This window comes from Prinia subflava, chromosome 1 (genome assembly GCF_021018805.1).
Source record: "Prinia subflava isolate CZ2003 ecotype Zambia chromosome 1, Cam_Psub_1.2, whole genome shotgun sequence".
NCBI classification, from domain to species: domain Eukaryota; kingdom Metazoa; phylum Chordata; class Aves; order Passeriformes; family Cisticolidae; genus Prinia; species Prinia subflava.
Window position 1 is genome coordinate 139,076,921 of NC_086247.1, and position 20,590 is coordinate 139,097,510.

Consider the following 20,590-nt stretch of genomic DNA (forward strand, 5'->3'; position numbering starts at 1 on the left):
AAGTAGCCAAGAATCTGGGCTGTAAGTTTACAGTAAAACATGACTAAGACTTTGAAATGTAAATGGGTGTTCCATCACACTGTCTCAGCCAAATTTTAAGGGAATTACTGTTAATTAGCCTTGTCTCTGTGCTGTCTTTTATTATTAATTGCTTAGAAGGCATTGAAGATCTACACAGTACTTCACAAAACATTGGGTAGGATGGTTCCTAGCAAAGTTGGTATTTCTGCCAAATAGCATAATTCTGACATTGACAGTGTACTCTTGGATGATATCTAGAAATTTAGGTAATCTTAAACCCACAAATCTTTTGGGCTAGTGGTTAATCTGAGTTCAACCTGCCTTTGCTGTTGCTATGGAGAAGAAGAAAAACTGGAAATAATTAGCAGAAATTATTTTCTTAATGCAACAACCATTTTTTATTATAATTTTGTTATTTTTATGTCTGTCTGTCTGTCTTTTCTCGAATTTCTTTTTATGTACAAGTGTCTACAAATTCAAATTTCTCAGAAGTAGCACTTGCTGGCCTGGCAAGCAAAGAGAACTTCAGCAATATTAGCCTGCGGAGTGTTAATCTAACAGAGCAAAACTCTAACAACAGTGCTGTGCCATACAAGAAGCTAATGCTCCTGCAAATTAAAGGTATGCTGGAACTGCTTTTATTTTCCAGAAGTAATAGCCTGAATGGAACTTATAGGATTTGCTACCACATTTAGGTGCTTAGCTTGTTCTAGACCATCAGGATTTATGTCTAAAACCTGAAAAAATAAGTGATAAACCTTACAAATAGGTTTGCATTGGTCCACTGGTGTGTGTTTCTCAAGGAGAAAACAGAATATTTCACAAATTCAGGCCATCCCCTGTGGAAATTTTTTAACTGTCCCATTCCTCCAGTGCTCAATATAACTTGGAAATGACGTGACAGTGTTCTTGCTTTGCTTCCCTTTACAATGCATAGTAGCATATCTGATTCTGCAAATAGCTAGGTTTTGGAAAGCAAAACTCTTACAATTCTCAAATTCTTAAAACTTTTTACTGTCTACAAAAATTGTGCTATTGCTTCACTTAAGCAAATGTAAAAGGTTCTGGAATTTTGCTGTCTGCCATTTACTTAATTCGTTTCTTTCCAGAAGGACACAGAGTTGTTAAAGCAAGAACAGGAAACAATAGAAATATTAGTTGATAGGAGACAACATTTATTTTGTTTCCTGTGAGTAAACTCTTTTTCCACAGTAGTAGTTTTTTAATTATTCTTAAACAGTCTGTTTCCACATATTTTGCTACATGTGCTGGGATTGTTTGTATTTGATTCAAAACAAATCAGATCGTGGCATTTGATAGTAGTAGTTGAAGAAATATAATTAGCTTTGTTTTCTCTTTAGGAAGAAGACATGTTCAAACAAGATTAGTTGAACCACGAGCCTCATCACTGAACAGTGGAGACTGTTTCCTGTTGTTAACTCCACATTTATGTTTCTTGTGGGTAGGAGAGTTTGCAAATGTCATAGAAAAAGCAAAGGTGAGTACTGTTATGAGGTTTTATCTATTATTTATTTTTAGAACCGTTGCAGTGTACGTCTCTGATGAAATTGAGCCTTAGTGCCAATTCTCTCAAAAAGTGGCATGTAACTGATAGTCTGTGACAGGGAGATATGCAGGGTTCCTGAAAATATATTTTAGGTCATGCACTGAATGAAAGCTGACGTTTGTGAAGGAGTGCGTAGTTTGTGAAGCTGCAAGAGAAAAAAGGATATCCTCAGGATACAGACTAAACTGAAAAAAAACCCAGTCTGAATTGCAGGATGTCCTTTTAATCCCCATGTCCACTGAGATCAGTCTTGCTTTAAGGCAAATGAAAGAATGAATGCGTTTCTGTAACATTTTTTCTAGCGTCTGTTTATTTAGTGCAATAAATAATAACCATTTCTTCTGCTATTTGCGATATTATATCTCATTTGCCTTCTCACTAAGCAAGAATATTGCACAAGTATTCCAAAGATTTAAGCAATGCTGTTCAGATAACTCTTAATCTCTTAGGCTTCAGAACTTGCAACTTTAATTCAGACAAAGAGGGAACTTGGCTGTAGAGCTTCTTATATACAGACTATAGAAGAAGGAATAAATACCCATACCCACGCTGCCAAAGACTTCTGGAAACTCCTTGGTGGACAGACAAATTACCAGTGTAAGCACTGTTATAGTTACAGTATCTGATGCTCTACCACAACAAAACAGTAGAGTCAGTTCTCTTTAGTAAAGAAAGTTGGAAGTTAATTTTTTTTGCTGTTTTGACAATGTCTTCCTTAAGCTGCTGGAAGTCCTGAAGAAGACGAAATGTACGAAGCCGCAATAATAGAAACCAATTGCATTTACCGCCTCGTCGAGGATAAACTCATTCCTGAGGATGACTACTGGGGAAAGGTGCCAAAATGTACCCTGCTACAACCAAAAGAGGTATCGTGCCACTTACTGCTCCTGTGGTAAGTGCAGGAACAGGCAGCTGATAATGACTTGCAGTAACTGCAAATCCTATCATAGCCAACTTTTCCTCTTCCAACAACCATTTTACCCATCTAAGTCAGAATGAGAGCAGGTTTCTAAAATGAAGACTTGATGCATTTATTGAAAGTATTGAAGTCACTGCCTTTTTGTCTATATTGTGTGTTCTGTCAGCCTTCCCTGTAGGACAAGGCATAGGTCTAAATGTCAGAGAAAGCTGCTGAAACTGGACAGTTATCAGTCATGCAACAGAACCATGCTTTTAGTAGTAAGAGCTCTCTAATCTGCTAGTGACTTTAGCCACCTAAAGATACACCTCGCTCACCTCACAGTAGCATTCCTCTGGCTTGCTTCCAGTCATCCTCAAAAACTGGACATCACAATGCAGACCACTAGCCTGTCCTTCCTTGCACTGCAGTGCCACTTGTTAGTGTCGCTGAAGAAACTTGTATTTTGAGGAGTTTCTGTTCAGCACAAGGAAACTGGAGGATCAGGGTATCACCTAACCTAATGATAGGTTGATTTTTTTTGTTGTTTGGTTTTGATTTTAGGTGCTGGTGTTTGATTTTGGCAGTGAGGTATATGTATGGCATGGAAAAGAAGTTACTTTAGCACAAAGAAAAGTGGCATTCCAGCTGGCAAAACACTTGTGGAACGGCACCTTTGACTACTCCAATTGTGATATAAATCCTCTGGACCCAGGAGAATGCAATCCCCTCATACCCAGGTATTGTAACTCAAATTTAGTCTCTCAGATATTTAGCTTTCTTGCCCTCTTTTCATGGTGTTTAATTTGATTCTATATCTTTTGTTCCCTTGCACAGAAAGGGACAAGGACGCCCAGACTGGGCTGTATTTGGCAGACTTACAGAACATAATGAGACGATATTGTTCAAAGAAAAATTTCTTGATTGGACAGAACTGAAGAAACTCAATGAGAAGAATTCTAGTGAATCCCTTCACCAGAAGGTGCATATAATAAGCATGCTAGGTATTTGAAACTAGATGACCTAGCTGGGATGGCAGCCAGGGAAGCTTGTGCTCAAGGATCAAGAGCACATTTTTTATCTTGTGGGCTTTGACCTAGGGGTCACTATATCACCTCCTACAGCAGACCCACAGAGTTGTTTTGTGTTATTATTATTTACAGATTATAATACAGATTATAATAATTATATTTTAGGTGTTGTTTATATACATTATATATAAATATAATAATATATTATACAAATTTTTTTTATATTAACCAGACAGGTCAATGAGTACTGCTGAGGTAGCTTTGACAGGGCATACTTGGACAAGATACTAAAGTACTGAAATATGCACGAGTCAGAATGTTTGACTGAACAGTGGGGCAAGAAGAAAAAAATGCCGTGCTCAAAGAAGTCTCTCCTCTGTGTTTTCTGACAGGAAGAATCCAGATCTGACTCTAAACCATACGATGTCATGCTAATGGTAGCAGTGCCTCAAACAACCGTGGGCACGGTGTTGGATGGAATGAATATTGGCCGGGGTTATGGACTGGTAGAAGGAGAAGATGGGAGGCAGTTTGAAATTATCACAGCCTCTGTGGATGTCTGGCACATCCTGGAATTCGATTATAGTAGACTGCCTAAGCAAAGCATAGGGCAGTTCCATGAGGGAGACACATACGTGGTGAAGTGGAAGTACATGGTGAGCACTACAGGTTAGTGAACAATTCCATTTTATCCTGCTGAAACATGCAGAAGTGCAGCTGAAACTCCTGCTGTTAGTGGTGAGATCCAGACCTAGATTTCCATGGATATGAGACAGTTTGAAAGGTTAGGGATGCTAATTTAGCCTTCCTGCATCATTAAAATGTAAAGTTTCCTATTTAGTTTAAAAGAAAGCAGTAGAAAATAAAGAAGTTGTAGTTACTTTTGATACACCAAATGTAATGCTGTCCATCTCTGCTTTTACCTACACATGTGGGTGGTGTACTTGTTCACAGGACAGTTCATAAAGCCAGAATTAGGCCCACAGCTTAACACCAAAATAACTAGGGGACTGGACTAATAGCAGTGGTCTGAATATCTTTCAAGAGAGGTAGGCTTAGCAACAAGAAAAACCTTTGCTGGTTATGGAAATCAGTAACAATGACAGGAAGAACCCTTGCCAGCTCATTGCCCTTGCTGTGCCTTCTGCTGTTGCTGGAAACCCTTTGATCTGGATTTGAGGCTCAGCAGTGTTCTGACAGAGAGCCTGAGAGCAGCAGGTAAAACCTGAGAACTAGTCAGCTCCATAAGCCAATTGGAACTCTAGCTTCTAGCACTAAGCTAAGAATGGGGGGGTTTGTGGTAAGTTAAAGACAAATAGTGTAAAGCTGATTGTTCCAAATGGCAGTATATTCAAGTCAGTTGAAAGCACCAGAAGTTATACAGCTTCAAGCTTTTAGCCAAAAAATGTAGGTAGGTCTTAGTCAGGATTGTTGAGATCAGATACTGGCAAATCCAAGAAAAATACAAGAACTTGTAAGTCTTGGGAGAAGTGGGTAACACTAGTACTGAACTGTAAACAGACTTCTAATCCAAATGGATGAAAACATATTCCATCAGTCTAAAACAGAATCAATTTTTATGTAGAAGGCAATACTTTTATGGGCTTGAATGTACAGATAAGAGTGCAACCCATAAATTTGAGAAGTGAGTAGCGGTTTCAGTATTCTTAACTTTAAAAAAACCAGGATGTGTTCTCCTAAGTGTTTCAGTTGGATGCTGCTCAGCACTGCTGGAATCAAGGCAGACATGTTAACATTTTTTTTTAAAATCCGTTTTTAAACTCTTGAGTTTTTTAAAATCTTCAATTTAATTCTACCTGTTTATTCCCTATTCACTGGAAAGAGTTCAATATTCTATAAGTGTGTTGTGAATTTCACTTGCTGTAAACATTATTTGCTAATCATAACAACTAAATACCAATTCTTAAGGGAAAAAAAAAAAGCAGCTGCTCTCCTGCTGCCAAAGAACAGTGTGTAATGTGGAAAATGAGCCATAATGCACTCTTCTGGTAACATTACTGGACATGCCATTTCACATGCAAATTGGCTCAAATGCTGTCAGTTACTTTTCTCCAGATAGTACCAGGTCTTTCTACATCTCTTTCTCCAGTCAACACAGGCATCTCTGCCTGTGGGCTTACATCCATCTGAGCAGACAATGCCAGCTCTGCACAGGGATGCTCTGGCTTGGAGACCTAATGTTCCTCCAACTGCACATTTTTTCTTTCCTGCTCTGGATGGGATAGTGCTGAGCTGGCAGATGAGATTAAACTATGTGCTTTTTAAACCTATAGCCAGAGTACTTTCTTCAGCATGTGCTCTCTGTTTCACAGTTGGAAGCAGACAAAAAGGAGAGCAACAAGTACGGGCTGTTGGAAAAGAGAAATGTGTGTATTTCTTTTGGCAAGGAAGGCACTCCACAGTGAGTGAGAAAGGAACATCAGCACTCATGACAGTGGAACTTGATGAAGAGAGAGGAGCACAGGTGAGCTTCCTAGATGGCAGACCTGGTAAGATTTGCCTGTCTGGGTGGCCACGAACAGTAAACAGGAATTATCTTTTTTGCCTCCTCCCTTTCTGTTAACATATTCTTGCCATTACAAATAGTCAGACCTCAAAATTACTTTTGACATTATTCCAACTGCCAAAGACACATAAGCTCCTTTACGGATTGTCATTCCCAATGCTGCTTCTAAGGATATTGCTGAAAAAGACTGAAGGAGAATGTCTTTTCTCCTTTCCCTGCAGGAAAAGGTGAAGCACAAGTTACCCAGATTCATGCTGTCCTTTCAAGTACATGTTCACATAGCAGGACTCTCTTGGTAGTGCTAAGGAGAAGCACTTTCTGCAGGCCAAGGCAAAAAAATACATTGGAAGTTTTCAATTTGTTTACTCTGTAATTACATACTTATTGCATTGTTTGCAGAATTCTAGCAAGTGCAGTTTGAAGCTGAGAGGACAGGCTAGTTTGCTCTGTGTTTAGGCAGACTTGGGCTTTGCTGGCTTCACTGTTGCCAGCATACAAGGTGGGTGGTTTAAAGTTAGTTTCTGTACCTTGATCCTGCTTTAATTAGTTTTTTAACAGCAACATAGAAATGACCAACAATACAGGAGTTCATAGAGGAGAAATATAAGGGCCCTTGATCAAGAGTGTGAGAGTCTCTGCAACATAGCTGATTTAGGAGTTGGCTATATCAGTTTCATACTCCAAATACAATGTTTAGTGAGCAAAGAGCATGCATGTTATCACAGAAACCAGTTTTGTAGAATATTTTGAAGCTACTTCAGTTCCTATGTTGTCTCCATAATGGTTTCCATGAACATCGATAAAGGTGGACAGGTTCTGTAAAAATTCATAAAATTCAAAAAATGGTTAGTTAAAACCAATTTAAATTAAAGTTCATTTGCTATTCCATTATCCTCTGCAACTCAGTTGTTGGATTCCAGCTAGAGGTTTCTTTTAATATGCAGGCCACATATGGAACCCATTGCATGATGATATATGGTAATTTAAACAATATTCAGCAGTTGTAAAGTAGAAGAAAAGCCATCTTTGTGGGTGGCCATAACTATATGATTTTTAATAATCCATAGAGACCAATTTTCCTGAGTCTGTATATTTGCTTTATTTTTTTAATGAAGAGTGGTACTTTCAATTTCCAGGTACAAGTGCTTCAAGGGAAAGAACCACCATGCTTCTTGCAGTGTTTCCAAGGAGGGATGATTGTGCATGCTGGAAGAAGGGAAGAGGAAGAAGAAAATGCACAAAGTAAATTATTGTTAGTTAAGAGTTACTGCCCCAAAATCCTGTTGTGGAGGGCTTTGTATTCAGTCTCAACTACCATACTGTGTAGAAAAGTGAATGCCATGAAACTCTTGAGACAGCTTTGCAATGCTTGTTTCAAGGTAGACTTTTTCTTCTTTGAGCAGAGAATGGATTTTATCACCCTAGAGCATGCTGACTTGATTGTATTGATGCACATATAATTTTTTAGTTTGGTTTTACTTACGCCAAGTGCCCATTTGTTTTAAAGTATGTTCTTTCCTACACAGTCTGGTGAAGAAAAGTGGTTTTATTAGCAGTTCTGCTCCAAAGAAAGGTCTAAGCTTTTATCACCCAATCGTTGCTTTTTGTAATATATTCTTTGAATGCAGTAGTTGAGGTAGAAGAATTTCAATGGAAGTGTAGCTTAGTGATGTTCCAGTTTTCACCTGACTGTGACCTTATGTTCCTAAGGTGCAGAGGGGAAGAGGAGCTGAATATGAGGAATACTGTGTTTCCCTTCTTCACCACATGAAACAACAGAATTTAACTCTTCTGCTCTAAGCTCTTCAGCTCTCAGTACTTGCACTCTTGTAGCAAGGTTTTAGAAGGCATCTTTTCTGCACAGGGTTTCTGAAGTAATGTTAGCCAAACCTGGTGCTTAGCTAGTTCATTCTGTCACAGAGTAGGCATGCAGTAGGTGAAATTCATCCAGTATGAGAACAGCTGTTCCAGAGCAGAGGTTTTGAATTTTCAGTCTCATGTGATTTTATAATAGTGCTGCACTGTTCCTGTCTGCTCCAGGTGATTGGAGGCTTTATTGTGTGCGAGGAGAAGTTCCCAATGAAGGAAACTTACTGGAAGTAGCGTGTCACTGCAGCAGCCTGCGCTCCAGGACATCCATGATTGTCCTCAATATCAACAAAGCTCTCATCTACCTGTGGCATGGCTGCAAAGCACAGTCTCACACCAAGGATGTAGGGAGAACAGCAGCCAACAAAATAAAAGAGCAGTGAGTGTCTGAGCTATATTTTGGAGATGATTATATAGACTACCAATTTACTTGAAGTAGTCTTACTCAAAGAAAATTTGAAATAAATAAAGCTGTCCTCCTAGTACAAATGCAGCATGTGCATGCTTAGTCAGGAAGAGGAGTGAAGGTTGGGTGGTTTGGTAGAGTGGATAAAACTCATATCCTGTAATTGCTTTCACTGGAGGTCAAATACATTTATTAATAGATTCATAGAATGATTTGAATTGGAAGATCTTAAAGATCATCTAACTCCAATCTCCCTGCCATGGGCAGTGATACCTTCCACTAGACCAGGTTGATCAAAGCCCCATCCAACCTGTCCTTGAACACTTCCAGGGATGGGGCATCCACATTCTTCCTACAGTACTAATTACAGTTAAAGTCATTGTCCATTTGGAGTGAGATGCTAAACATCTGAATACCAAATTAAAGTACATTTGATAGGAGGATTAGAATCCAGCTTTGTGAATAAGGAAGTTAACTTGGGAAAGCATGCAAGGAGGACAGCAGCCATTACAAACGCAGTCAGTGAGAATCCCTACTGAGACCTCATGTGAGCATTGCCTTCACTCTGGGAATGGGATCCAAATGCTACAAGAACAGCTGTTGAAATTCCCTGTCTTGTTTTTTGATAATTTTTCAAAGTGCCTGTGTTGGCAGGAAGCGTGCAACAAGCCTATAGGGTACTTTTGGGGTCCACTAATGCGAGTGACCAGCAGGTTTGTGTTAGCTGTGTTTGGGGCAGGAACACCGAGTTCTCTTTCTCTGTGTTTTGTAGGTGTCCGCTGGAGGCAGGGCTGCACAGCAGCAGCAAGGTGACGATTCATGAATGTGATGAAGGGTCAGAGCCCTTGGGATTCTGGGACGCACTGGGAAGGAGAGATCGGAAGGCCTACGACTGCATGTTGCAAGGTAGACCTGCCTTCCTGGCTTTGGCACTTGCATTTTACTTTACTGGTCTGTGGTGTTGTCAGATTTAATGTAAAGTTCCTGAAGAACTTTTTGGTAGTTGACTTCTTCAGAGAAATGCTTCCAAAAATCTTACTGAGTTAAGTAATACTGTTTTAGGAGGAAAGTACTGGAAAACCAAGTGTTTCATTTTGTTCTCCCCCACTTCTGCTGCCCCTATGTTTTCAGGCAGCACAGAGCAATAGTTAACACCGTTACCAATATATTTTGCTTCTCTTCTGAAGGGATTTAAGAGGCAGTTCTGCACACATTCCCATCCAGCCTTTGCTTTGAAACTGCCAACAAAGGTAGCAGGGGAATTGATTTACCAAGTGGAAAATTTGTCAGCTAACTCTGAGATGGGCTTGCCTCACTTAAGCTGCAAAACAGCTGTTTATGAAATGGCTGATAGTAACTAACCAGGATCAGATTCAGACTGATGGCAGCCAGCCACTCAGCTCGACTTCTTTACAGCTGTTGCTAGTCCCTCAAGACATCTGGTTGTCTTTCTTGATTTTTCAAAACCCAGAAAATGTACAATCACTTTTAAAGTGTATTGTTAGTTTAAGTCTAATTAAGTCTAAGATTTTTCATTGTGAGTCTTCTTTAACTTTTGTTCTTTAAAGATCCTGGAAAGTTTAATTTCACACCCCGCCTGTTCAGCCTCAGTAGTTCATCAGGAGAATTCTCAGCCACTGAGTATGTTTACCCTTCAAGAGACCCTGCTGTCATCAATTCCATGCCATTCTTGCAAGAGGATCTTTACACTGCCCCACAGCCAGGTATGTGCTTTAAAATACTTAAGTAACAAGAAGACAGATAACTGTATCTTGCATTGGGCAGTGTCTCAGTAATTGTACGCACTTTAAACTTGATCTATCACAGGAAAATGTGCATGTGATGCTTATACAGTACTAAGCAATAACAGTAATTTTTCCATTATGAAGATGCTGAGAAATAATCAAGTACGTATGTATCCCAGAAGCTTGCTGTAAAAATACATTGTTTATATCAGAGAATCAAAGTCCAGCTGAAGTTTAGCCAGATGATTAACAAAAGGGATCAGTAACATATGAAATGATCCTTTTGTGATGCTGACAAACATATAAGACTGGGGTTGTTTAGGGGATTACAAAAACTAGTAAGTGGCTATTGATGGATTTGTTATTTTCTGACTGTGTAGCACTCTTCCTTGTTGACAATCACCATGAAGTGTACCTGTGGCAAGGCTGGTGGCCTGTGGAGAACAAAATCACAGGATCAGCTCGGATCAGGTGGGCTACAGACAGGAAATGTGCCATGGAGACAGTGCTCCGATACTGCAAAGGTAACAGACTGCTGTGCCCGGCTGCCCTGAGGGTGTCACACCTGTCCATGCCTTCTATCCTGAGCTGAAAGGTGCTCCCCCAGTGCTATCAATAAACATCAGATTATTTGAAGATACATCCTCCACTCTTTCTTAGCAAACCATTTATGTAGTAACAGTGTTGTTCCCTATTGCCAAGATACTCTACTGACTCCGCTCTCAGTGGAAAGGCTTTACTTATTGTGTTACACCTCAGAATGACAACTTAACAGTTTAGACATTCTCACTTAAGCCTCCAAGCTTAAGCTTAGTTGGTTGTTGGCAGGACTGTTCTTCTAAGCATACCAAGAGGGTTCGTTTACCTGAATTTGGCTAATTTCAGACCATCGCACTCTGCTTACTCTATTCTAAGTCTGTGTTTGCAAGATAAGAAAGACATTGGGTTAGAAGTAGCCGTTGGGGATTTTCAGCATGTATGTTTTAATCTTTGCAGTCAGATAAGTAAAAGGCAGGTGTAAGAGTACTGAAAATCATGTTAAAAGATCCTATATTTTAATTAAAAAGAAATCCTGGACAGTTTCTTCTTTCTGCCTTAAACTGCTTCAGCTTTTCAAGAAAAAATTAAATACTCTTAGGAGGTAACTTTGAACAGTGGGTGAGATTGCAAAATATTGTACCTTTTGTAATTACTCCCTTTTTTTTTTTTTTTTTTTTTTGTATTTTGACTGTTTTTAGGAAAAAATGTAAAGAAGCCCCCAAAATCCTATCTAATTCATGCTGGCTTAGAGCCTCTGACATTTACTAATATGTTCCCAAGCTGGGAGCACAGGGAAGACATCGCAGAGATCACAGAAATGGTAAATCTTTTCATTGCATAATCTGTTTCTTATTGCTAGTAATTGTGTCTTGTGTTTTCAGTAACATTAGCTGTTTCCACTGTCAAGCCCGAAGATCCAGAGAGCACAGTTCAGGAGTCTGCACAGGGAAAAAACCCAACACCACAGCTAAATTCTGACTGGGAATATCAGAGGCATTGCTGTTTTATTTTTCATGTTCATGCTCATATTCATTTTTTGTTGTTGTTAAAAACAGAAGAAGAGTGTTACCTGAATCATCTCTTCAGAGATGTGCTAGAGTTTGAGCTTAACAGAACAGCTGTTTCAGTCATGCAGCAATGTGCAGTTCTGGTCTGCTCCTCAGATTCAAAGTGCAGGGGAGCAAAACACCTCTCAAAGGATCAGCTGGCTCCTAGGGCTCTGTTACTGACTTCCTCACCTGGGATTCAGAGTCACAGCCAAATAACATGTGGCTGCATTAAAAGCTTTCAATCAAGGGGCATCTCAACACTAATGACATTTTCTGTTTTATAAGTCTGCAGCCATCCTTAGTAGAAAATGCTGGCTTCATGACTAAACACAGATTTCAGCCTTAAACTGAGGTTCTGGGAGTACAGGATGTCCTTCTGCTAAGTGCAGACCTGGTTTTAGCTGTGAAATTGTTGTAGGTCTGTTGGCCTGTGTGCACACCTGGACGCACAGCTCTGTGCTCAGGCAGGGCAGGTTGTCCCATGCCATCTGCAGATGGCCATGGGCACAGCTGATGGTTTCAGCATTGTGATTCTGTTCTCTGTTTCCTCCTTCCAGGATGCTGACGTTTCTAATCAGATAATACTTGTAGAGGACGTGCTGGCCAAGCTGTGTAAAACAGTGTATCCCTTAGCAGATCTCTTAGCTAGGCCTCTGCCTGAGGGAGTTGATCCACTGAAGCTTGAAATTTACCTTTCAGATGAGGACTTTGAGGTAAGGAGAGAATAGGTGCAGTTACTCTGTGCATCTGTGCCTAACCATGCAAGAAAGTCTGTTTGGTGGTTGTGCCACTTATTGGTTGTTTTTGCTAATAGGACATCCTCTCATTTTAAATGCAGGTTGCATTAGAGATGACAAGACAGGAGTACAATGCACTGCCATCTTGGAAGCAGGTTAACCTGAAGAAGGCAAAAGGACTTTTCTAAGCCATGTTTATGGAAGTGAGCACTAGAAGGATATCCACTCTCACTTTCTGTGTCCTTTAGAAGAATTATACCCTACATTTACAAAACAAATTAAAATAATCTGAAGCTATTAGTGACTACCTATCTGGAGGTGTGTAATATTGTAATAAAAAGGCCAAGAGAACTCTTTGAAAATGGAATTCGATTTTGACTCCTCAAGGTAATGTGTTTAAGCTCCGTTCTCCTATGCACTTAAAGTAGTTTCTTGAGCTACTACTGCAGGTGTCCTTTGGCTATATCAAATACTTGCCATTTTTGTTTTTAAAGAAGTTCTCTTTGTAAAGTGTTATTTTGTTAGTTTGTGGATTACAAAGAATTTATATTTATATAAACACATAGAACAAGTATGTATTTAACAATGCAATATATAGTCACTTTCAAGACTTCCATGTCAAAACAACAGAAAAGTAGCTGGATGGCAGTTGCTTGTACTGAATTAGCTATACCACCAATATGTATCTCCTTTGCATTCTGAAGAGTTTCTCTTTGCAATAGTTAATGAATTGTTCTCAGTGCTGCTTCAGGTGCTAAACCGAACAAAGCGTTTGTATTTATAGCATGGATTTCTTGAGAAACTATGCGAATCAACCTTTATACTTTATTATCCAAAAATGTATAGTGCCTTGTTTTTTGTGTACAGTTTATATACAAAAAAACCAGATTGGTCTGCATTTTGAAGATGGCTTACAACAGTCTCCTATGTTACTTTTATAACAGTAGAAATAAAAACATCTCAGTTTCTAATACTTGTTGTAAACATTAAACATGTCTTTTGTGATATAAGAACCGAAAGGAAAAGCTTCTGAATCAACTCCTAGCGATGCTCTGCCTTGTCATTAATTTGTACTGTAATCTGTACTAATCTGTAATCTGTAGCATTGGAACCTTCCATAACATAGTATTTTCTCAAAGTATTTTAATCTTAGAGGTCTGTGTTGTACAGAGTTATAATTTGAGAAGCAGATAATGTAGAAAATAATCGATGTATGAGATAAAGTTGGGCAAAACTTTAATGCTGAATGTTGGAACATGTCAGTCACACAACTCTGTATTCTTTGGGTTTCCATGTTTTATATATGAAACCAAAATTATTATGTTGGTTTTCAAAATTTGAAAAAATCTTTTCAATCTTTGTGCAATTGGGAGTAAAATTTGAATTGAAAATGAGCATTGTGTCCATTCTTTCAGTAAGCACTGAAGACAAAATTGTTTTTACTCAGTTAATTAGGACATTGAATAAAATCTCTGAGTAAGTATTTGCTTATGGTTTGAAATGTTTTTCAAGCATTTGGCATTTCTATAATAAGCTGTGTGGTTCTCCTCTGGTATCCTAGTGGGTTTCACATTTTCATTCCTGGCTGCATAGCTTTCCTTCTGCCCTGCAGCCATTTAGAGCTGCTCCTGGCTCGGGGTGGTGCCTTTTGCTGCTATTGTCATTCTCCTAGGCCAAGGGACTTGAAGTGGGATTTCTGAATTGCAAGGTGTGGATTTCTGCAAGATCTGCAGTAAGTATTGCTCCACAGTTAAAGTGAATCTTGTTTTAACAGATGGGTTGGTAAGTTGTAACCAAGCCTTTAAGTAGATAATTTAAAACTTAGAAATACACAAGTACTATTCACTTGACATGAGATATTACAGGTGAATTTTCAGCACTGGAGTATTTCCTTTCATGTACTCATTTCTGTCAGGAACTGAAATGAAATAACCCCTGAAAATGTTAGAAACAGTATTCAGAGCCAGAATGTTTCTTACACAGATTCCAGCAAAAAGCTGTTTAGATGCCAGTTCCTCAGAGGTCTTCAGGTGCCTTGTGCATGGGATACACTATTCATTTGAAAATGCAGGACTTTATAGCCACAAGTTTATTTTTCAAGCACTGAGAAGTTTCCAAAGTCACTGCTGTATTCATCTACGTATTTTTGCACCCATATATTTTCCTCTTTCACCCTCTCTGGCGATAAAATCAAGCAGGAATTAGGTTTTGATTATTCATGTTCAGTCTGTACCATGAGGGTAGCAGGTTCCTCTGTTTTGATTTTTCTCTGCAACAGAGAGCTGATTTGCATAGCATGATTGACCTTGTTTTTTCCTCTGGCAGAGTAGTATCATTTGCTTTTGTTTCTTGAAAACATTGTCAGTCCTTCAAGTGCTGCTGAAGGGCAACATTCGCCCACCTCTGAAGCCTTTAGAATCTCAGCTGAAAGACAAGAACCAGTAAGGGGGCCACAGGCACTGAAACAATTCACTGTTGCCAGATCTCAGAGTTCCTGTAAATTTTACATAATTTTGTATCTAATAGCCCAGTTCCATGAACCAGGACACAGAACCCAACTTTCTACCTGCTTTGCTCATAACATTGCCTAGGAAAGCTTTAAGGTCTTGCAGAAAATACTTTATTATCCATTATATACTTGTTACTTATCAAAATGCTTTCCTGAAATGTGAAGCTGACAACATGGCTTCTTGCTAGCAATATTTTTCTGGGAACTGACTTCTGATCTTGGAGGTGAACAAGTGCAAAATTCGTGTGAACAAAGGCACAGCCCAAATAACAGAAAGCAAATCAGTGTAAGGTCTTAGAGAGGCCTGTAGATTATGCTTTAACTTTCTGTTACCTTCCCTCTCCACCGTAGGAACGCTGTTTATGGCTGGAAATTACAAAGGGCCACTAAAATATTCTTGAACTGGTTTTAGAGTCCTGCATGGGAAATAGAGCTGAAACATGTCTTGTCTGGATAGGGGGACAGGGTTAGTTTGGTTACCAGGGTTACCTGATGTTCTCTGCTTGTTTCAAATAGACACCCAAGAACTCTTCGTTTAGGCAAAGTTTCTGGTGTAGGGAGTCTGCACAGGAAAAAGGTAGTACATTGAACATGGCATTCTGTGTTTTCTGTCAATCCCATAGCTTTCAGGCATTGAGTCATGATTATATTTCTTATGGTTTTAAACTGCCCCATCCTGACTCTTGAAAATATTGTGCTTTGATTACGCAATTATTCCTGCCCACATAAGGATTTGTTAGCAGTGAAATGGGCTGGAAACATGAATAGATTAGTATGCCAAAACAGCAAATAAAACATTATGTCTGAAAAATCTACTACCTGTATGCAGCAGCCAGAAGAGGAGAGAAAATGAGAGATCCGTAAAAGGAGAAAAAAACAAAACTAATCTTTAATTGTTTGGGAGAACTTTCTTCTGTCTACCACTGTCCCACCAGTCTCCCAAACTGGTACTTAGCTGAGGAGGAGTTGTGGACCCATGTGCAGAACTGGTGAAAGCTGGTTCTGAGCTTCTCTGAAAGCCTGTGGTGCTTTTGTGGAAAGGGGCAGTGGCAGGTTGCTGTGGTGAGTCCCAGTGTTTGCACAGCCCTGCTGGGATAGAGGTTTTGGCTGGTGGGACAGGCTCACCACATCATCAACCCTGCTTGGCTGCACTGTGGAGAAGAACAGTTTGACCAGTGTCTGCTTCTAGCTCCCAGTCAATGTTTTCCTCTTGGATCAAGTAGTAGATGAGAAGAAATAGCTCAATAATATTACGCAAAGTGCCTGCTTTCCACTGAGGCTCCAGTTCACCTGATACATGCTCCCAGTATGATGCTGGTCACCAACAGCAGGGAATTCCCTTTTGGGCACAGGGGAAGGAGTGTGCTCAGCCAGTCAGTGCTGGCTCTGAGGACACTTTCCTTCTCACAGAGCAGCAGCATGGGGTTAACCATACAAGCCTGAGATGCTGCCCCTGGTAGATGAACACTTTTAACTTTCCTCCTGAGATTGGACTGGTGAATTGATGGGGATGAAGGGATTTGGGGTGCAGTGCTTGAAATCAGAGGTCTCTGCTCTCATATGTATATACCTGGTAAGATTAATGGTGATTTGTGTTGTTTTCATGCACCTTGATAGGTGGAGTAAGAGGAGCACCTGGAAGAACAGCTAATCTGAGAGTAACAACTAATTGTAACTCCTGCTGTTATTGAGGTGAGGTAGTAACTAAAACTGCCCAAAGAACAGCCTAGAGAGCCAGTGCAGTTTCCTCATTCATACTGGCTCTGTGGATGGTTTTGTTGAAAGCTGTGACTGTGGGATGGTGCTGTCACAGTGTTAGTTTTCCCCTACCTTAATTCAACAATCCTGGTCCTATAATAATAATAAAATATTTTAATAATTTTTTTCCCCCTTCGTATTAAGCTGTGTTGTACTGGCTTCTTGCTATCAATATTTTTCTGGGCGCTGACTTCTGATCTTGGAGGGGAACAAGTGCAAAACCTGTCCATGGACAAAGGCACAGCCCAAATAACTGAGTAAGTATAACCAGTCCCAGCAGAAAAGGGATGCAGACACTTGTTTTGTGACACACGTCATCTTAACCTCAGTTTAGCAGCCCCAGGATCTGCTCTGTATTGTTTCATGTGGGATTTTCCAGTTTGTGAGACTCAGGGGTAGATGTGGGAAATGCACAGCTGTATGGCAGCATTTCACCAGCCATTCACCTGGGAGCCCTTTCTTATGGGTAGGGCCATCCCCTTCCATGTGTCTCTGCTCTGGGGTCACCAAGAGCAGTGTGGGCTGGGAGCCAGTTATGTGGGGACTATTCCAAGAGCTGGAAAGCCACTGAGGAAGCAAACCCAAGCAGCCCATAATGCTGCATGCTCTAGAGCTGAAGCTAAGTGACTCATCATCTCTATTTGTGTTCCTCCTAAAGTACAGCATATTTCAGAGGAATTGTGAAAAAGAGGGTGTACCATACCCTCTGCACACCATCATGTTTTCTGCAGCTGGTACTTTGCCTTTGGGTGCTCCCTGTCCTTTATTCCTTGAGAATTGGTGCCGTGTGGCTAAGTGCCCAGGAAGCAGGCACATGAGATCAGCAGCAGGGGCTGCATTTTCATGTCAAATCCTGTTCTCTTCACAAGGATGTACAACCTACAGGGCAAAGACGTCCCCATCCTGTTTTTACAGCCACAGTCATAAGGGCAGCCCCATGACACATTTGCATGCAGTCCTGATCCATTGACAGTTGCCCTCTTGGCAACAGAGTGCCACTTTTACAAAGCTTTGTAAATCACTCCTGCTCAGTGTAGCCTCTTGGACTAGCACAGAATATATTTTTACAGCAAGAACCAGACTAGGGGCAAATTTCTTACATTCTGTTGCTAAAAGAGACAATATTTATGTAAAAAAACCTGTTCATTTTCTGCTCTCTCATTGCAGTAAGGAACTGGGGTACGTGAAGAAAACTCTCCTTTATTCAAACAGAAGACAGAGTCAGTTGTAGAGATTCATGGTAAAAGGTACTGACTGTGCACCTGAGGTCCTTGGCTCTGCTACACGTGCTGCACACACATGCTGGCAAACCCTTGCAGTCATGCATTTCTACACTTCTGGCTCTACCAAGCCAGCAAGCTGGAAGGGGCCTTGAGGAGCCGCCTGCACCACAGCTGCAAATGTTACCTAAACCACCCCAAAGTTCTGCTTTCTCCTCTGCAGGGACCTGCCATGGAATTGCAAAGTTACTGAACCAGAGAAAAGTCTTAGAGTGCATGCACTGCTGAAAGAGCAAGGGAAGTCAGGAGAAAGCAATCTGTAGTGACCCCATTTGCTATTTTACTAACTGCTACATGCTCAGCTTCAATTTTACACTCCCCTATCTCCCTCAGCAGCCTGTGTGTTCCAGGCTATGCTAACCAGCACATTCATTCTACAGTGCCAATTGCTGAGCCACTTGTGCACATTCATTTTACAGTGGCAATTGCTGAGCCACTTGTGCTTCGTAGCAGAACACTGATGTTTAATTCTTTTAATTTAGAAATGTGCTGTATAAACTGTTAACTGTTTGCACATGTGGCTATTAATTGTCTTTAAGCAGTCAGTAAACACATAACCTCAATACAATCACTACCCTTGGTCATGGCAACTGCCTGTGAGGAAAGGCACCTGCTTCCTACTCCCAAAATTGGATGCTGTATATAATAATGTTGTTGAAGTGGTAACACTTTATTATTAGTGCCTCTGTTTGCTCACTCTGTACTTTATAAAGTGGCCATGACTTATAGACAGAAAAGTAATTGATTTGGCTTGCTTTATCTACAGGGGCCCAGGCAATATTTTATCATTTCAATTTGAAAGCTGTTTTTGAACTCAAGTCATTTATGTAAGTCATTTCCAAGTAAAATCTCTGCTAGTTCTAATGCTCTTTCTTTTTCCAACTCTAACTGCTACCCTAATTTCACTGAAATTCTACAATTTAAATATCTGGGTGTTTTTAAACAATTCTGACTTTAATATTTGAGGAATATGATTGCTGGTACCTTGCTGTACAGTTGTAGGGGGTGTATTTCCCCCTACACCTCCCCTCACCCCCCCCACCACCACCCCAGTTCTTTCCAAGTGGTTTATTAATGATCTGGGAAATGTGATTCTGTGTTTCAGAAAAGATTTTCAAAATTTGGCTGCAAACCAGAGGCAGAACCATACTGCACCACACCAGTGCAATAAATCCTAAGGAAGGTTGAATATTTCACAGAAGGAAAACTACCAGAAAGAATTTGAGGTTTTGACTTCATCCACAAGCCTCTGGTTTACTTTACCGCTAAAATTTCCAGCAAAACAGACTTGATTTTTGAAGTGCTATTTGTTTTTGATAGAGCTATGCATTCTGCCAAGACATGGCTGCTGGATGAGCAAAGACTTCCAAGACAGTCTCTGCAGTAACAGATGCAGGACTGAAGGCTGGAAGTGACATGAAGCATAGAAGGTCCAACCAAAATTACACAGGGCAGCAACAGGAGTGAACTTTGAAAATCCTGTGTCTGAGCAATAGAGGGATAAGATGGAGCCCTTCATGAATGACCTGTGAAGATGAGATCCTCTGGAACCACCACTGATCTTGGTACCAGTTTGGACAGATGCCACTGTAGAATATCTGCAGTTTGTCTTTAAAATATATGCAAAGACTTCCTAAGGTGAGGTTTATGAAGAACCCATATTGGTTGGACAAACAAGATACCACCTGCCCCAACACACTTCACTTGTTGATGTTCATATACCACAAGACCAAGTGCTAGGGGAATATGTGGGTTTGTATTTTGAGGATCTTACCACATCTGCCTCATTTCTGATGACACAGAAGAGGCAGTAGTCTCTGAGAGGCTGGTAGCAGCAGATTTGTTTCCATGTTTTATCTCTAGAACAAGATGATCCTTATCAAACACAACCAAGTGTGGAAGTGGAGCTTCTGGAAGTACATGCGCATGCGGCCTCCCCACTCTGTCATGGGAGGGATCTCTACAGGTTGGTTCTTTTTGAATCCCTCCCCTTTTTTAGCCAAACTCTTTCAGAAAAGTTAGAAAACCTTTAAAGCATCAGCTTCCAAAGAGGGGACTGAGCCGTGTATCAGAAAGCAGCCAGAGCCCAGGAAAGGCTGGTAGAGATTTTATGCTAATAGGAAACTGTCCTGGTGGATGGAATAATGATTGCGCCTTCTTAGGAGGGAAGACACGAGGAAAAACCATTGGAAAAGTGCCAGAACAGAGTAACTAAAAGTACTTTCATTTTATATTACGAGGTGGCTGAAGGCTGCCAGCCTTGTTTGAATTTAACGGGAGCTTGTCCTTGTCCCGTGTTCACTCTGCATCACACGAGTCAGGTAGGTGCCTGGCTGGGCGGACGAGCGGCTGCTGCAGCGCACACGGCTTCGCACCTCTGCTCAGCCTGGGCTGCCTGTGCCTGACTGCCGTCACAGCACACCCGTCAGGCTCACCGCCTCCTCCGGCCCAACCTGAGCTGGACGCGGGGCACTTCACCGGGTGTCCCGGAGCTGGCCAAGTGTTTACAAGCGCCGATGCAGGGCTGGGACGGGAAAACGCAGCCGCCCCCGGGGCGGACCGAGCGCCTCTCGCCGCAGCGCGGGGCCGTGTTGCAGGGCTGAGAAGCCGATCGCTCGGGCTGTGCGCTGCCGGCCGCCCTTTCCCCTCATGC

General features: G+C 40.9%; 1 protein-coding gene and 1 long non-coding RNA gene across 13 annotated transcripts in view; both read left to right on the top strand.

Moving 5' to 3' along the window:
- SVIL (supervillin) overlaps positions 1 to 13,784 on the top strand; it is a 133,617-nt gene extending 119,833 nt beyond the window's left edge. For all 12 annotated transcript variants that reach the window (XM_063414572.1, XM_063414583.1, XM_063414531.1 and 9 more), the window contains 16 exons: positions 487 to 642; positions 1,383 to 1,519; positions 2,038 to 2,185; positions 2,309 to 2,454; positions 3,051 to 3,226; positions 3,324 to 3,468; positions 3,910 to 4,186; positions 5,851 to 6,002; positions 7,181 to 7,286; positions 8,085 to 8,292; positions 9,092 to 9,225; positions 9,888 to 10,043; positions 10,445 to 10,588; positions 11,303 to 11,424; positions 12,211 to 12,366; positions 12,492 to 13,784. In XM_063414572.1, coding sequence (XP_063270642.1) covers positions 487 to 642; positions 1,383 to 1,519; positions 2,038 to 2,185; positions 2,309 to 2,454; positions 3,051 to 3,226; positions 3,324 to 3,468; positions 3,910 to 4,186; positions 5,851 to 6,002; positions 7,181 to 7,286; positions 8,085 to 8,292; positions 9,092 to 9,225; positions 9,888 to 10,043; positions 10,445 to 10,588; positions 11,303 to 11,424; positions 12,211 to 12,366; positions 12,492 to 12,578 — 2,450 coding nt within the window. In that variant the 3' untranslated portion in view covers positions 12,579 to 13,784. The remainder of the gene's footprint in view (positions 1 to 486; positions 643 to 1,382; positions 1,520 to 2,037; positions 2,186 to 2,308; positions 2,455 to 3,050; positions 3,227 to 3,323; positions 3,469 to 3,909; positions 4,187 to 5,850; positions 6,003 to 7,180; positions 7,287 to 8,084; positions 8,293 to 9,091; positions 9,226 to 9,887; positions 10,044 to 10,444; positions 10,589 to 11,302; positions 11,425 to 12,210; positions 12,367 to 12,491) is intronic.
- Positions 13,785 to 15,427: 1,643 nt separating this feature from the next.
- Positions 15,428 to 18,682, top strand: LOC134563203 (uncharacterized). Its single transcript, XR_010083340.1, has 3 exons — positions 15,428 to 16,591; positions 16,802 to 16,914; positions 17,825 to 18,682. It is a non-coding gene; the product is annotated as an uncharacterized LOC134563203 (long non-coding RNA).
- The last annotated feature ends 1,908 nt before the right edge of the window (positions 18,683 to 20,590 follow it).